The 16,355-nt window shown below is 39.1% G+C and overlaps 1 protein-coding gene across 4 annotated transcripts in view; it reads left to right on the top strand.

Moving 5' to 3' along the window:
- SELENOI (selenoprotein I) overlaps nucleotides 1–16,355 on the top strand; it is a 44,309-nt gene that overhangs the window by 14,549 nt on the left and 13,405 nt on the right. For 2 of the 4 annotated variants that reach the window (XR_004039930.2, XM_030858195.2), the window contains exons 2-6: nucleotides 3,370–3,438; nucleotides 3,908–4,016; nucleotides 6,173–6,247; nucleotides 11,472–11,734; nucleotides 12,665–12,714. Coding sequence is in view for 3 of the 4 variants with exons in the window: in XM_030858195.2 (XP_030714055.1) it covers nucleotides 3,370–3,438; nucleotides 3,908–4,016; nucleotides 6,173–6,247; nucleotides 11,472–11,734; nucleotides 12,665–12,714 (566 nt within the window). In the remaining variant the exon portion in view is untranslated. Of the gene's footprint in view, nucleotides 1–3,369; nucleotides 3,439–3,907; nucleotides 4,017–6,172; nucleotides 6,248–11,471; nucleotides 11,735–12,664; nucleotides 12,774–16,355 lie in introns of all 4 variants that reach the window. The other 2 variants (XM_030858193.2, XM_030858194.2) reach the window with 1 other exon arrangement.

The raw sequence follows: 16,355 nt of genomic DNA, 5'->3' as shown, positions 1-16,355 counted from the left end.
GCCAAAAATAAATAAATAAAATAAATTAAAGAAAAAAATAAAGAGGCCAGATGACTGTTTTACCTATTCACATAGGTGAGGGGCAGGCACTTGAGAACTAGATATCTCCTGAACTCTTGTGGTTCTGAGATTCTGCCTTGGAATGATTCTCAAACTCAGGTTGTGGTTCTCAAGCCTTTCTCCAGGGCACTGGATTAGTCTGGCCCAACAGATTGTAGATCAAGCAAGTCCTGCAGGCCTTAAACAGGGGATTATTACCTTGTTCAGATATTCTGGTGTATACCAAAACATCATTCCGATAGAAAATAATATATTTAACAGGCATTAACTAAATTTAGTTTAGCTCCTTTAAAATTTTACTTATTTTTTCAAGCATGTGGAAGGTGTGACTCATTCTTCTTTCCTCCTATTGATTCACAAGACAGTTTCAAGTTTCTTTGTTTATACCAAGTGATATGTGACCTTGAAAAATACTCAGGTGTGTAAGGCTAGAGCACAGAGTGCTCTTTAGGTTTACTGTTTGCTACCTTTTGTAATCTCATATTAGATTTCCTTGTTATACTTGAGCTTATCTGCTATTATTATTAAAGGTAAAAAATGCAGTTAGGCAGACTGACCTATTTGTATTGAGTTCTATAATCTTTTCATACTTCTACTGGTCTCCTGAAATAGAAATTTAGAGTTAAACTTCAGAATTTGGGGACTTCCCTGGTGGCACAGGGGTTAAGAATCCGCCTGCCAATTCAGGGGACACAGGTTCGATCCCTGGTCCAGGAAGATCCCACATGCCATGGAGCAGCTAAGCCCATGCACCACAACTACTAAGCCTGTGCTTTAGAGCCTGCAAGCCACAACTACTGAAGCCCACGCGCCTAGAGCCTGTGCTTTGCAACAAGAGAAGCCACCACAATGAGAAGCCTGTGCACCACAACGAAGAGTAGCCCCAGCTTGCCGCAACTACAGAAAGCCCGCGTGCAGCAACGAAGACCCAACACAGCCAAAAAAAAAGAAAAAAAAGGTGAAATGTTATAATAGCGGAAATAAAGAGATTTAAAAGAGAGAAAAAAGTTCAGAATTTAAAAAGAGGAGCTTTTCAAATCAAAATACCATGAGTAAATGACCTTCTTTTAGACGTAAATTCAAATTATGGAAAGCTGGTGAATGAGAGTCATTCAGCAAACATTTGAATTAAGAGCCTTGTACTTTGTACATCGTATTAACTATTCGTGTGATGTCAAATTGTTTTCTTCTGATTTGGACTTCTTACAACTTTTGTACTTTGCAGTAGATGGTGGACTTGAAATTTGTGGTTTTCCAGTTTATCTGACCTGCTGGCTACGTCATGTGGGTCTGGGTTCGGACTTTGGTGAAATGGAGGAGGCCGTGGCCCTCCCGCCTTGTCACTGGCAACTTTTCAGGGTTCATATTGGTTGCATGGCCTCAGGTCTGAAAACTTAAATTCAGGCAGTCCTATCAGCTGGGGACTCCTTCATTCTACAGAGGTTCAGGTGTCATGGTATCTGTTATGTGGAAAAGCTTTGCAGGCTGTAGAGAACCATGCACCTAGAAGTTGATTTTAGCGAGAACAGTAATACTTAAGGAGGCTCCAGCTGCGAGTCTGGGTGCAGCTGCAGAGCTTCTCTGGCCAGTGTTCTCCTTCACCATTTTCCTTCCACTGTCTGTCTCAGATCTTTTGTCCAGGATATCGCATTTCATCAGAATGAATTGGAGAAATGGCGGCACTCAGCCATGGATTCTGTTGAGTAAACATTTGACTTACTAGCTAACTCTCTTTGCTAGTAGTATTTTAAATTATTTCTATTTATTTACTTTTTTGCTCCATCACACTTTTAAATCTTGAAACACTGATGAGAAATATTTCCTGCATATCCATAAAACATTCAGGAAGAAATATTGATGTTTAATTATGATTTTTTAAAAAATCAGTTGCTCAGATGCTTACTACTTATTTTTTGGGTTGGCCTTCACGGAAAAACCCGAACGAACTTTTTGGCCAACCCAATATATTCATACTAAACAAATACAAAGCACAGTTGAAACTTTTTTCAGGCATTTGACTAGTATGACATCTTTTAAATGAGAGCTTGTTGAATTAGGTAGTATTCCCACTCCTTGAGGGTGAGAATTAAGTTGTCCCTTACCTATTTTGTATTCCTTCTTCCCCACACCTAGTGGGTGCTTCCTACATGCCAGGCACTCCAGTGTGTATGTGTTTGTGTGTGTGTGTTTGTGTCTCTGATGAATAAGTCATCAACATGACTCTTAAAGTATTACATAATTACATACAGATATTTTGTTAAAATTTTCTTTGAAGTTTTACTAAATAGCTCAACAGTTGGGGAATACATTTGAACACCCTAACCTGTTGTTTTCTTCCTTTGCTTATTTAAGCAATCCATTTTCCAGCTGTAAAGGGATCTGTCATTCCTTTGATGCTCAAAACACACTAATGGTACCTAATGCTTATATAGCACTAACTGTGGGCTAGGTACTGCTCTAAGCACTTCCTATATGTTATCAGTTTATCTAATCCTTATGGCAATCCTTTGAGGTAAAGGCTGTGATCCTCATTTTACAGGTGCAGCAACTAAGACAGAGAGGTTAAGTAACTTACCCAAGGTTGTACCATTAATAAGTGCATTAGTAATGGTGTCAAGGGTAAAACAGCTAGATTCCCGTTAGTTGAGAGGGATGAAGGAGGTTGAGAAAGTCAGTGTGTGAATGCACACAGTGTGCTCATTATCCTGCAAATAGGTGAGCACTTGAAAGCAATATAAAATTTTCTGCTGCAACGTTGTTATATTATAAATATTATACAAAGATGTGCTTGGCCATCTTTACCCCATTCATACTGCTTCTCCAGTTCTGTTATTTAGAAGAGGACATTGTATAACTAGATATATTCTCTAGATTTTTTTTTACTATTATTTTCTTTTTAAAAAAATTTATATATTTTTGGCTGTGTTGGGTCTTCGTTGCTGCACGTGGGCTTTCTCTAGTTGCAGTGAGCGGGGGCTACTCTTTGTCGCGGTGCGCGGGCTTCTCACTGCTGTGGCTTCTCTTGTTGTGGAGCACAGGCTCTAGGTGCGCAGGCTTCAGTAGTTGGCGTGCACGGGTTCTAGAACGCAGGCTCAGTAGTTGTGGCGCACGGGCTTAGTTGCTCCGCGGCATGTGGGATCTTCCTGGACCAGGGATCGAACCCGTGTCGCCTGCATTGGCAGGCGGATTCTTAACCACTGCACCACCAGGGAAGTCCCTGTACTATTATTTTCATTTGAGAAATATTGTTCTAAATACTTGCTGGTATGCAAGGATTAACTCTGAATATTTTTTTTCATTTCTTAACAGTACAGTGCTGTGGATACCAATCCACTCTCTCTGTATGTCATGCATCCATTTTGGAACACTGTAGTGAAGGTAAGATGATTAATAAGCATGTACTTAGGTTTTAGTAAGTTTTAAATATTTTAAACTACTTTATGGAGTATTACAGACCAACTGTCAGTTCAGTAAGACGTTTAGAGAAACTGCCTCTCCCATCCTCCTTTCCTTTAGTCACATACCTTTTGATTTATCTCATCATTGAAGTATAAGCTTATACTCTAGATCTATCATATTTATAAAATGCTTCTTAAATTTTTCTAAAATAAATATAATGTTATGATTATAAAAGTTTGTTGATTATAGAATTATTTAAAATATAGAAAATAGACTTATTTCTATTAACTGATTACGGTTTATAATTCGATATATATATATATAATTCCTGTATATACGGTCTTTCAAAGTTATAGTTTTTGTTTTGACACATTTGCATGTTGTGGTATGTAGTGGACAGAGAGATTTCTCTACTTTAATTATTCTGTAATTATTTTGAAACAAATAGGTATTTCCTACTTGGCTGGCTCCAAATCTGATAACCTTTTCTGGCTTTCTGCTGGTTGTGTTCAATTTTCTGCTTATGGCATACTTTGATCCTGACTTTTATGCTTCAGGTAAGATTATTACTTTAATATAAAATCTCAAATGTCTAAATAGCACAAAATGAGATATGGTTATTTTCTAATTCTATTAAGATGCTTGCATTTCTGAAAAGTTTTGAATATTAGAAGGGTTGTAAAATGTTAGAATTGGGTGTAAAGGCTAAGTTGTGTTTTTACAATCTGTTATGTATGTTTCTAATAAGTTCTAGAAACCAATTTGGCTATTGAATTTAGATATGCTGTCTAAAAAGCAATGAGGTTTTTGTAAATAAAGAGTAATGGGATTTATAAGAAGATGGAAAAGTAGGACTCTGAAGTTTTGCCTGAAAATGAGAATAAGCAAGGCCCAGCATACCTACCAGTTCCAGAAATATCCCTTCCCCTTTTCTAGGTATGGAATAAAAATCCCCCTTTTCTAAAGGCAATGTGGTCTCTCTTTCCTCTGCTCAGCACTTGTACGTACCTTTAATAACTCCCAGTTTCTTCTGAAAATGGTTGTTAGACCTTAGATATTTATTGACAGAAGTCTGGGCCCTTACTGAGGACGGGAGGCAAAATGCACCTTTGGAGGCAGTTTTCAGCTTATTCCCAACGTCTTCCTTCAGACCCACTGCTATCTTACTTCCTCCCACACCCCAGCTTCTGCCCCGGCTGGACAAGAGAATCTGGAGCACATCTGGGATGATGGGGGATATGTGGGAAACAGTTTATTCTTATTGCTCAACTGGTGGATGGAGTTGAGAGGAACAGAAAGATGGAGGTAGATGAGTATTTTTTGTATTCTAAGTTAGAAGATATTTTCCAATAAGAATACTTATAAATGATGTAGTCAGGAGTTTTAGTACTATAATTCCGGGGTCCCCAACCCCTGGGCCGCGGACCGGTACCTGTCCTCGGCCTGTTAGCCACCGGGCTGCACGGCAGGAGGTGAGCAAGGGTCGGGCAAGCGAAGCTTCATCTGCCGCTCGCCCTCGCTTGCATTAACCACCTGAAACACCAGCACCGCCCCCCCTCCCCCATCCATGGAAAGATTGTCTTCCATGAAACCGGTCCCTGGTGCCAAAAAGGTTGGGGACCGCTGCTACAATTCATCTGTGTTGTGGGTTCAGCAGACGTTTGTGCACTGACCTAGAGAAATTAACAATCACTGACAACATTGTTTTTGTCGGAGAATTTGGAGTTTCAAACACTTAATGACTTTTCATATTATAGGAATTATGAATATTGAAACTCTGCCTATGCCTGACTTTATCAACTGAAAATTTTAGGCATAGCTTCTGTATATGTAATAGAATGGTAATTCAAGATCATTACCATTACCATGCTTAAATTTCATTAAGCATGGTTTTGATATTGTGGGGTTTTTTTAAATTGTATTTTAATCCTCAGAACAGCCTCAAAAGTTTATCTTTGAAACTAGAAATAGTATTTTCTCTGACTAAATAAGACTATTTACTTAGTTACTAAGAGAACTAAAAATACGTAAATATATGTATTTCTCCAAGTCATACAACTTGAAGGGCCAGATTAACCATCTAGTCCCAGTATATTTGGGAAGTGGAAGACAGGAAGGTTAAATGGTATATTCAGGGCCACACTGCTCGTTGGTCACAGAGCCAGGACTAGAACCCAGAGCTGAATCTCACTTGTTTTATCTTGGTGGGGGGGAAGTGAGGTCCAGACATTTCAGAACGATTTTGTTGCCAGAATCATCCAGTTGAGCTAATTTACCTAGACACAAATCAAAAGGTCTTTTGTTCAGCTAATTAATAATTTAGTGAGAGAGTATAGGTTGAAAGCTTAATACATGTTTGTAGTATAATCATAAACAACAAGGATCAGATTAAACACAAGCATTTTTTGAATTCCAAAAACATTATTTTTCATTCTAGGCACATAAGTAATTTTCAAGTGAAGATAGTCAGTCTTGAGTTATGATTAAAGCTCAAAATAAATGCCTATTGTTTATGAGGGGTTGGGCAGTTACTTTTGTTTTGTCAGAGTTTGCTGATACATTCTAATATTTACCTAGTTCTGCATTCGAAATATATTGTAAAGTACTTCAGCTTCTGTTTAATAAATAGAAACGTTTCTCATTGGCAGTATGGGCTATGGTAAGAACAGTTGTACTTAGACTGTGTTAAAATCTGAGTTGCTTTCCTTTACAGCACCAGGTCACAAGCATGTACCTGACTGGGTCTGGATTGTAGTGGGCATCCTCAACTTCGTAGCCTACACTCTAGGTAAGAAATTGGCAAATAGTCAGTGGCTGGTGAAACTGTCAGCAAGGATAGCCACCGCACGTTTTCTCCTGTGCTTAATTCATTTTAACTAGGGTTTATTAATATCCTGTTCAATTTGATAAATACGTTCTTGAGTTTCTCTGTGAAAAATATTGTCATTTGCTGGGAATTCAAAGAATAAGATAGGAGTTGGCAAACTACCACTTGTACGCCAAATCTGGCCTGTTGTCTGTTTTTTTGCTTTTTTTTTTTTTGCGTTACGCGGGCCTCTCACTGTTGTGGCCTCTCCTGTTGCGGAGCACAGGCTCCAGACGCGCAGGCCCAGCAGCCATGGCTCACGGGCCCAGCCGCTCTGCGGCACATGGGATCCTCCCGGACCGGGGCACGAACCCGTGTCCTCTGCATCGGCAGGCGGACTCTCAACCACTGCGCCACCAGGGAAGCGCCTGTTGTCTGTTTTTGTAAGTGAAGTTTTACTGGAACACAGCTATGCTCATTCCTTTACGTGTCTGTGGCTGCTTTCCTGCAGCAGAGACATAGTTGAGTAGTTGTAACAGAGGCCATTTGGCCCACAGTGCCTAAAATATTTACTGTTTGGCCCTTTACAAGAAATATTTCCCAACCCTGGAATAAGACATCATTTTTGCCATGAGTTTGGAAAGCAGTACTGACATATCAAATAACTGCAGAATACTGAGAGAGATGCTGTAATAGAGCATAGTGGGAGAACAAATATAGAAGTGATCAATTCTCATTTGGTGGAGGGGGCGTGGTCAGGGAAGGCCACTGAGCCAGGCTACACCATGTATTCTGCCAAGGGTGCGTTTCGTTGGGATCATCTGTGTGACTTGTCCTGCATTCTCTTTTTCTTCCCTGCTTTATTTTTCTCCATAGCACTTAAAACCATATGACCCCCTTGTACGTTGTCTGCTCTAAAATGTAAGTTCCTTGAGGGTGGGTACTTTATCTTGCTCGCTGTGTACCCAGTGTTATAAGAACAGTGCCTCCTCCATAGGAGGTACTCAGTATGTGGTTTTTAAATGAATGTGAAGTAGCAGACCCTGACTTAAAGTTGCTTAGGTCTCTTCAGATAAAAATGACTTGTATTCACAAAACCAGGGTAATTTGGTACAGGATTGAATGCTGATGTGGTGGATGACCAGAGCTGCAAGAGTTTGGGGAAGGAAGAGAATGAAATCAAGAAGAATTAGGCAAAAACTTAGTTAAAAGATCTACATTTAGACAGAGGCTTTTGTGCATTTGTTATTAAAGATGAGTTGGTTTTAATGGGACTTCCCTGGAGGTCCAGTGGTTGAGACTCCGCACTTCCACTGCAGCGGGCACGGGAACTAAGATGCCACATGCTGTGCGGTGTGGCCAAAAAAACAAAATTTTTTTTTGCTATAGGATTTGGTTGCCAAGGACTGCAAGAGGAATAGGGAAAAGGAGAGGCCTGTGTGCTCTGGCTTTTAACAGCATGTCATAAGAGTCTTTTTTTTTTTTTTTTAATTTATTTATTGGCTGTGTTGGTCTTTGTTGCGGTGCGTGGTCTTCTCACTGAGGTGGCTTCTCTTTTTTTTTTTTTGCGGTACACGGGCCTCTCACTGTTGTGGCCTCTCCCGTTGCGGAGCACAGGCTCCGGCTGCGCAGGCTCAGCGGCCATGGCTCGTGGGCCCAGCCACTCCGCGGCATGTGGGATCTTCCCGGACTGGAGCACGAACCCGTGTCCCCTGCATCGGCAGGCGGACTCTCAACCACTGCGCCATCAGGGAAGCCCCTCTTTATTTTAAAAATTAATTTATTTTTTAAATCTTTGGCTGCATTGGGTCTTTGTTGCTGCGCGCGGGCTTTCTCTAGTTGGGGCGAGCGGGGGCTCCTCTACGTTGTGGTGCACGGGCTTCTCATAGCGGTGGCTTCTCTTGTTGCAGAGCACAGCCCCTAAGCACGTGGGCTTCAGCACTTATGGCATATGGGCTCATTAGTTGAGGCACACGGGCTTAGTTGCTCCACGGCATGTGGGATCCTCCGGGACCAGGGCTCGAACCTGTGTCCCCTGCACTGGCAGGCGGATTCCTAACCACTGCACCACCAGGGAAGTCCCGAGGTGGCTTCTCTTGTTGCAGAGCACAGGCTCTAGGTGTGCGGGCTTCAGTAGTTGCGGCACGCAGGCTCAGTCGTTGTGGCTCATGGGCTCAGTAGTTGTGGCACATGGGCTTAGTTGCTCCGCGGCATGTGGGATCTTCGCGAACCAGGGCTCAAACCCGTGTCCCCTGCATTGGCAGGCGGATTCTTAACCACTGTACCACCAGGGAAGTCCCCGTAAGAGTCTTTTGAAGTACTGTACCATCTACCTGTTTCAGGTCTCCACAATTCTGGCAAAAATCCTGATCTAACATGAACTGTTTGTTGCAAAACCTGCCTTGAAGCAACAATTTATAGCCTTCATTTATGCTACTAGTGTGACTATCCTTATGCTTTGCTGCAGAAATATCAGTGTGTTTGATCACAGGGTGCTGCTGTAGGTTCTGCTGGTGGCTTTTTCACAATATATAGGTTATGCGCTGAATTGCCTTTCTTATGAAAAAACATTGTGAGACTTATCTAGACCCCAGACTTATGGGGCTAGAACGGGTTCAGTGAGAAGACGTACAAAACCTAATTAATATGTAGTTCATGAATATAATATTTGTAATAACTGCACAGAAGTTGCACCGAGAATAGGAAATTAAGTCAGCAAATAATAAGAAAAGACTTTTAGGATATATTTTAACTACTTGGAGGCAGAAAAGTTCCCAATCCTATATAACAGAGATCTAGTGTTTGGGCCAGAGTTTGAGATTCATCCTTTCATATATTCCTTCAACAACATTTTTAAAGGCCCTCTTTGCCACAAACTGAGCTAGGCACTGGGGATAACACTGTGGTGAGCAAGATAAACACAGTAATGATAAGGAATTTTTAATTCCTTGAATCTGAGTCTTTACAATTAGTCTAATTCTGATGCACTTAGTTAACAAAACTGTTTCTTTGGAGGAGGAATTTTTATAATTCAGACTCTTCTTCCTTTTTAACTAGGTTGTACCGTTCTCTCTTCCTCCCCCCGCCCCCGCTCCTCTGTTTTCGCCCCTGTGTGAAGGTGTTCCAGCGTGCTTTCTCTTTCTCTTTCTCCTTCCTTATTCCCTTGGTAATCCTGATCCTTAACACTATTGAGTTGACTCCCGTGTTAGTATCTAGCCCTTATCTACCTTCTGAGTTGCTAGTAAGTATCCTTAGGTTGAGTTGTTCGACATTACCATATGGATGTCCTGCTAACACTTCAATTTCAGCATCTAAAACTGTACTCAGATCTTTTCTATCAGTCTTGCTCCTTCAGATTTTCTTATTTCTGTTAATACTACCACTCTCTTAGTTACACAGACGGGAGATTTTGGAGATGGTCTTCTTGTCCTTCGGCCTTACCTCTCCTCTTTTGTTGCACTGTCATTTTTATTTTCTTAATATCTCGCCTTCCTCCAGCTTTTTATGCGCACTGCATTCCATCTCAATTTAGGCCTACTAAGTAGGGTTCCTCTCCCAGCCTGTCCTTCCCACCAATATCAAGTGGGTCATCCTGAAGCACCGCATTGCTTTTCTCTTTGTAATCCTCTACTCAGATAATTGTAGTAGCTCCTCAGACTCTCTGATACCTTTAAACTGGCTCAGACCTTCCTTCTAGCCTCTTTAGACTGCCATCTTCACATACTAGTTTCTGGTCAAATTAAAGTACTTGGCATTCTCTGCACACACATGTGCTTTTCCATCTCGGTGTTTTTGCCGATAGCACTCCTCCTCTTGAAATGACACACTCCTTTATCTCCTATCTACCGAAATCCAACTCATTCTTTATGTCCCCACTCAGATTTCATCTTGTCTGGAAAGCCAGTCTAGCTTATCTTAGCCTGAAGAGAACTCGTCCCTTTTCTGTACTCTTCTCTGGTTTGTGATACATCATATCTGTAACTGTCATGTTTTGTCTCCGTTCTCAATTGTAAACTCTTTGAGGGCACAAACTTAGTTTATTCTAAGATTTTTTATAGTCTTCAGAGCATCAAGAATAGTGCTTCGCAGGGAACTCTACTCAATACCCTGTAATGACCTATATGGGAAAAGAATCTAAGAAAGGGTGGACATATGTACATGTGTAACTGATTCACTTTGCTACACAGCAGGCTAACACAACATTGTAAATCAACTATACCCCAATAAAAATTAATTTAAAAAATAGTGCATTTTACAGTTTCAATAAATTTTTTTTGAATTTTATTTAATTTATTTATACAGCAGGTTCTTATTAATTATCCATTTTATACATATTAGTGTATATCTGTCAATCCCAATCTCCCAATTTATTCAATAAGTTCAATTTATTCAATAAATTTATTCTTTTTTTCTTTCCTTTTTTTTTTTTTTTTGCGGTACGCAGGCCTCTCACTGTTGTGGCCTCTTCCGTTGTGGACCACAGGCTCCGGCCATGCAGGCTCAGCGGCCATGGCTCACGGGCCCAGCCGCTCCGCGGCATGTGGGATCTTCCCAGACTGGGGCACGAACCCGTGTCCCCTGCATCGGCAGGTGGACTCTCAACCACTGCGCCACCAGGGAAGCCCAATAAATTTATTCTTATATTTACTCAACACCTACTGTGTTGCAAAGCCTTTTTGGAAAGCACTTAAAATTATGGAGGTGGTCAATCTGTAAAGAAGTAACTGTGATATCAAACAAGATGAAACAGGTGTTATGACTGAAGTAACAGAGTGTTTTTGGATCTTAGAGCAAGGAATGGTTAGATAAATTATAATGAACAACTATTGAATATTCTCTGGAGGGTTAAGAATTTGCGGCTAGTGGAACAACTCAGTTAGTTGTTATGCAGATTTGGAAGAATTCAGGGTCCAACTAGAATGCTTCTTCCTTAGATCTAAAATAGACACCATTCAATGTGATTTAACATTTTAATTTTTAGATTAAGCTTTGAGAAATTACAGGTTTTATTTCTGAAGTCTTTGCATTGTAGGAATTAAAGGTTGGATTTTTACAGTACTGTCTGATAGTTATAATTTAGTTAATGAACGTTCCTATGATATGCTCGTCTGTTTTGTTTTGTTTCTCTCCATTTTATTAAAGAAGACTTTCTCCAGACTGGTCCAGTTGTTGACCTATTCCTGTGGTAATGTGTTTTTTGTTGCAGATGGTGTGGATGGAAAGCAAGCCCGTAGAACCAATTCCAGTACCCCGTTAGGGGAGCTTTTTGACCATGGCCTGGATAGTTGGTCATGTGTTTACTTTGTTGTAACTGTGTATTCCATTTTTGGACGAGGATCATCGGGTGTCAGTGTTTTTGTTCTTTATCTCCTGCTATGGGTAGTTTTATTTTCTTTCATCCTGTCCCACTGGGAAAAGTATAACACAGGGATTCTTTTCCTGCCATGGGGATATGACGTTAGTCAGGTGGTAAGTATGGGTTCTTCCTTAAATTTTCAACATTGCCATGAATTTTGGGGAAAGTTTTTGTTATTCCTTCTTTATTGACCTTTTGCTTTTCTGGTTAGAACTGATGGGTGCTTTGACATTTTTTTCCTTTTTATTTTATATTATTTTTACTTATTTATGGAAAATTTCCAATATGTACAAAAGTAGAGAGAATAGTATAGTGAACCCTTATGTGCCTGTTACTTAGCTTGAGCAGTTAACACTTGGCCAGTCTAGTTTCACATGTACTCTTCCTCACCCTCCTTCCAATTATTTTAAAGGAAAATCCTGGCATTATGTGATAAATATTTTACTATATATCTCTAAGTGGTAAGAGTTCTTTTTAAAAAACATAATTACAATGCCATTATTACACCAAAAAATGAACGGTTTCTTAAAAGACATTCATTAAAACTGTTGATTTTATAAAGAAAGGCGCTTATAATTAAATTGTTGGCTTTTTGTCTTCATTGCCAACTTTTCAGTGAGTAGAGAGATTTGTTTTCCTCTTACTTTATAGACTTGCTATTAACTCTCCCTGCCTTAGAATCCCAGCTTTTTGTGTTGCTGTTTTGCCCGTCTACACCTAAGGCTCCAGTAAAGAATCAGAAGTTGGAGTGTGTTTGAAGAAAATGATTGGATGGGCAAATTGGAACAACGTGTGGCTAAACCAATTTACGAGGTGCCTTATGAGGCCAGTTGTTTGCATTGTCTAGAAGTTAGTTATTTTATGGTGTTGTTGGCTGAAAAAACTATTTTTAAAGGCAAGACTTGCCACCATATCAAATTTAAGCATACTTCTGGCTTTTACTAAAGCTGTTTGCTAGACTAATGCTGCATAAAGCGTTATTGACTCCCTGATCTTTCCAGCTGTTAATGCTCTGTATATTTTTGTCTGCATTTTCCTTCCAGACTATTTCCTTTGTCTACATAGTGACTGCGATTGTGGGAGTTGAGGCCTGGTATGAACCTTTCCTGTTTAATTTCTTATATAGAGACCTATTCACTGCAATGATCATTGGTAAGAAGCTCCATGTTGAAGCCTGTTGTAACATCGCTTTGTTATCAAAGCCAGTGTTTGATTATAACTAGCAGCACTTTCCCGCCTGCCCTCACGCCCTGCAGCAAAAGCAGAACCCCGCAACCCTGTAGGGTTTCAGCCAAACCCTTAAGGAAAATAAGGTTGCTTTGTTTTGCTTTGTTTTGTTTTTGTTCAGCACCAAGTTATTTCTAATCAGAAGGCAATACCGAAATAGATCACACAAACCCTGTAAACTAACTATTCAAAATAATCTAGACTGTACTGGAGGATCCACATTTAGTTGGACGTTCGGTGTTGATTTCAGTACTTATCTCAAAATTGAAGATTGTTAGTTTGAGGAAATAGAATGACGAAACACAGAGTTTACTTTATAATACATCCACTCCAAAAATTGAGCTTCTGTTCCTCTCAGATACCCTTTTTCTTAAGCCTTTGAATGCTAGGTAAAGGTTTTGATCATGGTAATGTTTCCTTTTTGATTTTAGCCAAAGGGGATATGTACAGGATGATTGAGTGGAGGGAGAGTGATTTTATGGAGAGAGGCAGAGAGGAAGAGGAATCTGGGTTGTTATTTGGGGCGCCAGGAGTGACACTAAGACCTTTGTAGAGTAAAAGAAAAAAACTTGTTGGCTGTTGCTCTGTTCTCTTATCTAAAAATTAATCTTCCCTCCGTCTGTCTGTGAACCTTGGTTACAGAATGGGAATCGAAGGCTTAGAAACAGCTGAGAAGATGGTGCATTAAGCACTGGCTTTCAGAAAAGGAGTAGTTGGGGGATTTTCTGTGGCTCTGGACTGCAGATATTTTAGGAACCCTGCTGTAATCTAACAAATGTTCATTTTTGGATGCCTCTGTAAACTGATTTCTTTACCTTGAAAAGGCGAGCTATTTTTCATCTCCAGCTATCGTTCATGAGTGAATCTTTTGATGTATGCAGCTTGTCCTGTGGCGGGTGTGCTGCATTTTACATTTAAATATTTATTTAAAGATAAAATGGAATCTCCGACATAGGAGATATATTTTTGAATGTTAAGTGGGTACTTTAATAGGCATATAAGTTTCTTTGTAATTTATAATTTTTGGCAGCAATACTTATTAGGTAATGGTACTTCCTATTGCATCACATTAGGGGGCACATGATAGCTGGTTGTCTTTCTGTCTGTGGTATCAGTAATGACTAGAGGGATGAGGTATTGTACATCTGTTCCATCTCTTCCCAAGTTCTGCCTCAACTCTTCACCTAGTGGTACTAACAGTGGCTGATGAGCATTGCTTAGGAATCCATTCATTCAGTGGATAGCCAGGGGAATAAAGTTTGTTTTTTGATAAAGTACCTCATAAATTCATACTGATAATTCCAAATCATATTTGATGATACAGATCTTTTACTTAACCTAGTTGATCTTATATTTGTATGTCCTTTAAACTCTGACAAAAGTCTTTGCTTTCAACGACACAAAATAATTATACATTTGTGTTATTCCATAAAATACCCACAACAGTCTGAGAATGTAGTTCCAAAATCAGTGACATATGATTACTGGAAATTGTTGAAGATTTTGGTTTTTTGCAGTTCCATTTGCCCTATGGTTTATCCCACTAGAGAATGCCCAGTCAGGTTATTATAGTCTAAAGTCCCCATTCTGTGGTTATGCCACCATCTGTGGATATGTACATTTAAGTTAGTTTCATTTTACTTTTGATATTTATGGATTACTTTTTCTTTTAAAATTTATTTTTCCAAAAAAAAATTTATTTTTCCTTTATAATTGTGTAACGTAGTCACATGATTACAAAGTCAAATCTATATATAAAGCAAGACATATTCAAAGAAGTCTAGTCTCTATCACTACCCTAGCCTTTTCCTCCCTCATAGTTAACTATTCTTAGTTTTAAATTTTTTGGTTTATCTTTTCATTGTTTCTTTCTTAATATAAGTAAGTGTGTGTGGGGGGGGTTATCACCCCCTTTCATAGATAAATGGTAGCATACCATACATATCTTACTACACGTGCTTCTTTTTTTTTCCCCCCTCCACATAATAGTATATCTTAGAGATCACTGCATAGTGATGTTTAGGGATCTTCCTCATTTCTTCTTACAGCCGCCTGGTACAATACTTCATTGTGTGGATGTACCATCGCTTTGTTCAAACAACCTTCTACTGATGGACATTTGTGTTATTTCCGGTCTTTTGCTGCTGTACAAATTGATGCAATAAATAGTCTTGTACATATATATGTCTGTTCATATTTTTCCCAGGGTACTTTGGAAGAGGTCTCTAGAAGTAGAATTGTTAGTAAGGACAAATGTATGCATTTTCACTAAATATTCCCATATTCCCTTCTGTATGGGTTATCTGATTTTTGAATTCCCATCAGCCATGAATGAAAGTACTTGTTTATTTAGTTTTACCAATGTAGTATGTTGTCAAACTTTTGGATTTTTGCCAGTCTGTGATAGGTAAGAAATGGTATATCTATATAGTTTTAATTTGCATTTCTCTTATTATGGATGAACTTTTCTAGTATTTGAGAGCCATTTATATTTATTTTTTCTTTATATCTCTAGTCAGTTTTTGCATTACGATTGTTAACCACTTCCTTTATTTTTAGAAGCTCTTTATCTATTAGATATATTAATCTTTGTTTTGATATAAATGACACTTTCCCCCTTGTTTGTTGTTTGTCTTTTTTACTTTTGTTAAAGTATTTTTTGTCTTGGTTTTTATTGAAGTTTTTACTTAAGCCTGGAAATATGAGGAACCAAAATATTTGTTGTGACCATGTTATCCTTGGTGTTCATCTCATTCTAATCAATCCTTTTTTATGAATTCTATTCTGATTTTTCTATAGCTATTGTTTCCTGTATTATGAAGTCTAGGCCTTCCTATGGTAATAAGAAAAGCAGGTCTACATATGTATGGGTTCTATCACTATCATTATATAGAGTTTAATAGACAAGTATTTAACAATTAAATATTCTTTATAGAAAGTACATCGAGTGTTATTTAGAGAAGAAATAGAAGATACAGTGTTTCTCTTTGGCAGCCTATATAGAGCTCAGGCTTTCTACACGCTTACTGCACTTAATTAAGATAAAGCTATTTTAGGATGTTTTAAACTAAAAAACTCTTGGTCCCAAATCTTTTGCAGGTTTCTCTCAGCCTATTTTCAACACCTGAAAGCTACAAATGATTCTGGCTTAATTCATTTATCCCTGGCTCCCTAACAGTGTGCTCCCCAGCTTGACGTGGAATGAGCTGCTAAAAATTTCTGAGGACATTGAGGACATCTTGTCTTCTCTTCCACTCCCTCTAAGATCTTTTAACTCAGGGAACTTTGTTCCATTTGGGCTTGAAAGTAGTAGAGTAATTCATCTTTTGAGATGAGATTTCTGTTCGGTGAATTCTAGTTTTTTCATCTTTTTTTAAAATAAATTTATTTATTTATTTATTTGTTTTTGGCTGCATTGGGTCTTCGTTGCTGCGCACAGGCTTTCTCTAGTTGCGGCGAGCGGGGGCTACTCTTTGTTGCAGTACATGGGCTTCTCATTGGGTGGCT

The sequence above is a fragment of the Globicephala melas genome, chromosome 12, assembly GCF_963455315.2.
Source record: "Globicephala melas chromosome 12, mGloMel1.2, whole genome shotgun sequence".
Taxonomy (NCBI): domain Eukaryota; kingdom Metazoa; phylum Chordata; class Mammalia; order Artiodactyla; family Delphinidae; genus Globicephala; species Globicephala melas.
The sequence above is the reverse complement of the archived record's forward strand: the minus strand, read 5'-3'. Positions and strand labels throughout refer to the sequence as shown.